This window comes from Poecilia reticulata, linkage group LG6 (assembly GCF_000633615.1).
Source record: "Poecilia reticulata strain Guanapo linkage group LG6, Guppy_female_1.0+MT, whole genome shotgun sequence".
Taxonomy (NCBI): Eukaryota; Metazoa; Chordata; class Actinopteri; order Cyprinodontiformes; family Poeciliidae; genus Poecilia; species Poecilia reticulata.
The window spans coordinates 1,847,901-1,850,079 of record NC_024336.1 but is presented as its reverse complement, the minus strand read 5'-3'; the positions used below and the strand labels follow the sequence as shown (position 1 = coordinate 1,850,079).

General features: G+C 41.4%; 1 protein-coding gene across 1 annotated transcript in view; it reads right to left on the bottom strand.

The window, feature by feature from the left end:
• The window catches only part of cep290 (centrosomal protein 290), a 77,781-nt gene that overhangs the window by 21,212 nt on the left and 54,390 nt on the right, over positions 1 to 2,179 (bottom strand). The window contains 1 exon segment of the mRNA XM_017305142.1: positions 1,628 to 2,038. Coding sequence (XP_017160631.1) covers positions 1,628 to 2,038 — 411 coding nt within the window.

Here is a 2,179-nt window from a genome sequence, read left to right as displayed (position 1 = left end):
ACCTAATGCAGTAGTTCACACTACACCATTTTTTGCCCCTATTTTCCCCTTAAAATAATCTTAGATCGTTGGCCGATCTAAGATTCTCGCTAGTGATTTCGTAACCGATCATCCTGCAGTGTGTGGTGTGTTACGGTAGGTCGTCGTGGCCGCTCCGATCTAAATCAGGGGTTTTCCTCGACTGGTGACAGGTAGCCAATCAGAAAGCGCRGATTCTCCTCCACGTTTTCTGAGAGGAAATTACGGAATGGAATCCCAAACAACTGACACGGCGCAACACAAAGTCCAGTGGACATTGGAGATGATATGTGGAAACAACATTAATATTTATTCAACATTTCGTGCAAAGAATATAGAAAAGACAAGGGGAGAAGTTGGAGCCAAATTGCTACCGCGGTTGATAAACCCGGTAAGTTTTCAGCTGTTCTTTGTTAACGTGACATAAATAGGTTATAATGATTTTCATTCAGTCAGGACTTTACGCTGACTCTAGCCACATGCATCACAGGTAGAGTCTAGTAAAGCATTGATAAATGCCTGATTTTAAAATTAGTTAACTGGACTTGTAGCCATTATTTTGTGCCCATGTGGCTGGACACCACACGGCACGATCAAACCTGATCGAACCCGATCAAACCGTTATACCTATGATTTCTGTTGGCTAATGTGTGGACTCTCAGGTTTAGAAAATGGGCCAACAATCGGCCGACAACTCATGTAGAGTGAGCTGGACATTGTGAGCTGGACACACTAAGGAAATGAGGAAGGGAGGGTCAGTGGAGAGCACCGGAGCTGAGCCTTTTTTCAATCAGTGTCATCAATAGAAAGAAACGATAAAGGACGATAAAGCCGATWACTAAAATGAGGTCGATAGGTTTAATTTATCATGCGATTAATTGATTTATTGTTTATCGCGACAGGCCTATGTGAATACTGGTGTAAATGTGATTTCTTGTTTGTCTTTTAATACATTTGCGAAACAAAATTTTTGTTTTCCAGATTCTCAAAATGGAGTATTTGTGTGTAAAAGTTTAAGGAAAGAGATTAATGTGGCAGTATTATGTGAAATCAACTTTTTTCAGCTTTACATCATGCTAATATATTAATCCCTCATCAAAATCATCTGCAGTGTTGTCTTGATTATTTCATGCCCATTTGAGGAATCCTTTAATCTCCCATGGCAACCACTGAGCTGCGAAAAATGCCTGGGTGGGACTAGCMCGGCCTACAAGGCACTGCTCCTCCTCAGAGATGCAGTTTCCGAGCTTCTGCCTCACAGAGCAGCCCTTCCCTGGGACTCTACACTCAGCTCCTTCAGATTAGCCGGCAGCAATTAGCAAACATCTGGTTGAACTGCGTATCTTCTGAGCCGCACTTTTATAGCACACAATGTTATGAAATGGCATTACATGCCTGGAAAACACATAATACTGCCCCTTTCATTTAACACAATTCAGAATAAGGCTGGAAAGCAAAATATGGAATAAACAAAATGCTGTGAAAACTTTCCAGAGTCACTGTACAATGCTCTAGCTATCAATTTCTACATATAAAGTGGTCTTAAACACATTGGCAATTAGTCAAACAATTACTGTTAAGTAAAAAAAAAGAAAAACTGGTAACAGACCTTGAGCTGTTTCTCCTTCTGAGTGAGTTGTGCTTTGAGGCGCTCCACCAGGTTTTTCATGGTGTTGCTCGGGGAGCGAATGTTGGCCTCCTTCTGAGCTTCCAGCTCGGAGCGCAGAAAGCTTGTCTCCTTCTCCATCTGAGCCAGCTGGCTGCTCCTGTCCTCCACCTCACCGCTCAGAGCCTTCACCTGGGCAACGTAGTTCTCCTCCAGCCTGGAACAAATCACCCCTTTGWTAGCATCTTAACTAGAAGTAAATCCCTGGTCCACTTTCTATTACATGAACTTTACAATTGATACAAAGTTAGAGAGTAAATGCCTGTGCATGATCTGCGTGAGTGGAGAAATATGTTGTTTACTCTGGGTGGCAAGAAGAAGAATTATGTTCTTTCTGGTCAGGAAATAAATGAACTCAGATGTTTTTATAGGTTTGCTGTAGACGTTGRGTGTAAATATCAACTTGAAAAGAGGAGAAATACAATTATTGAGAAAAACTTTGGCATGATCTTACATGTGACCTCTTGTATTTTGCATTGATACATTTTATTTTTT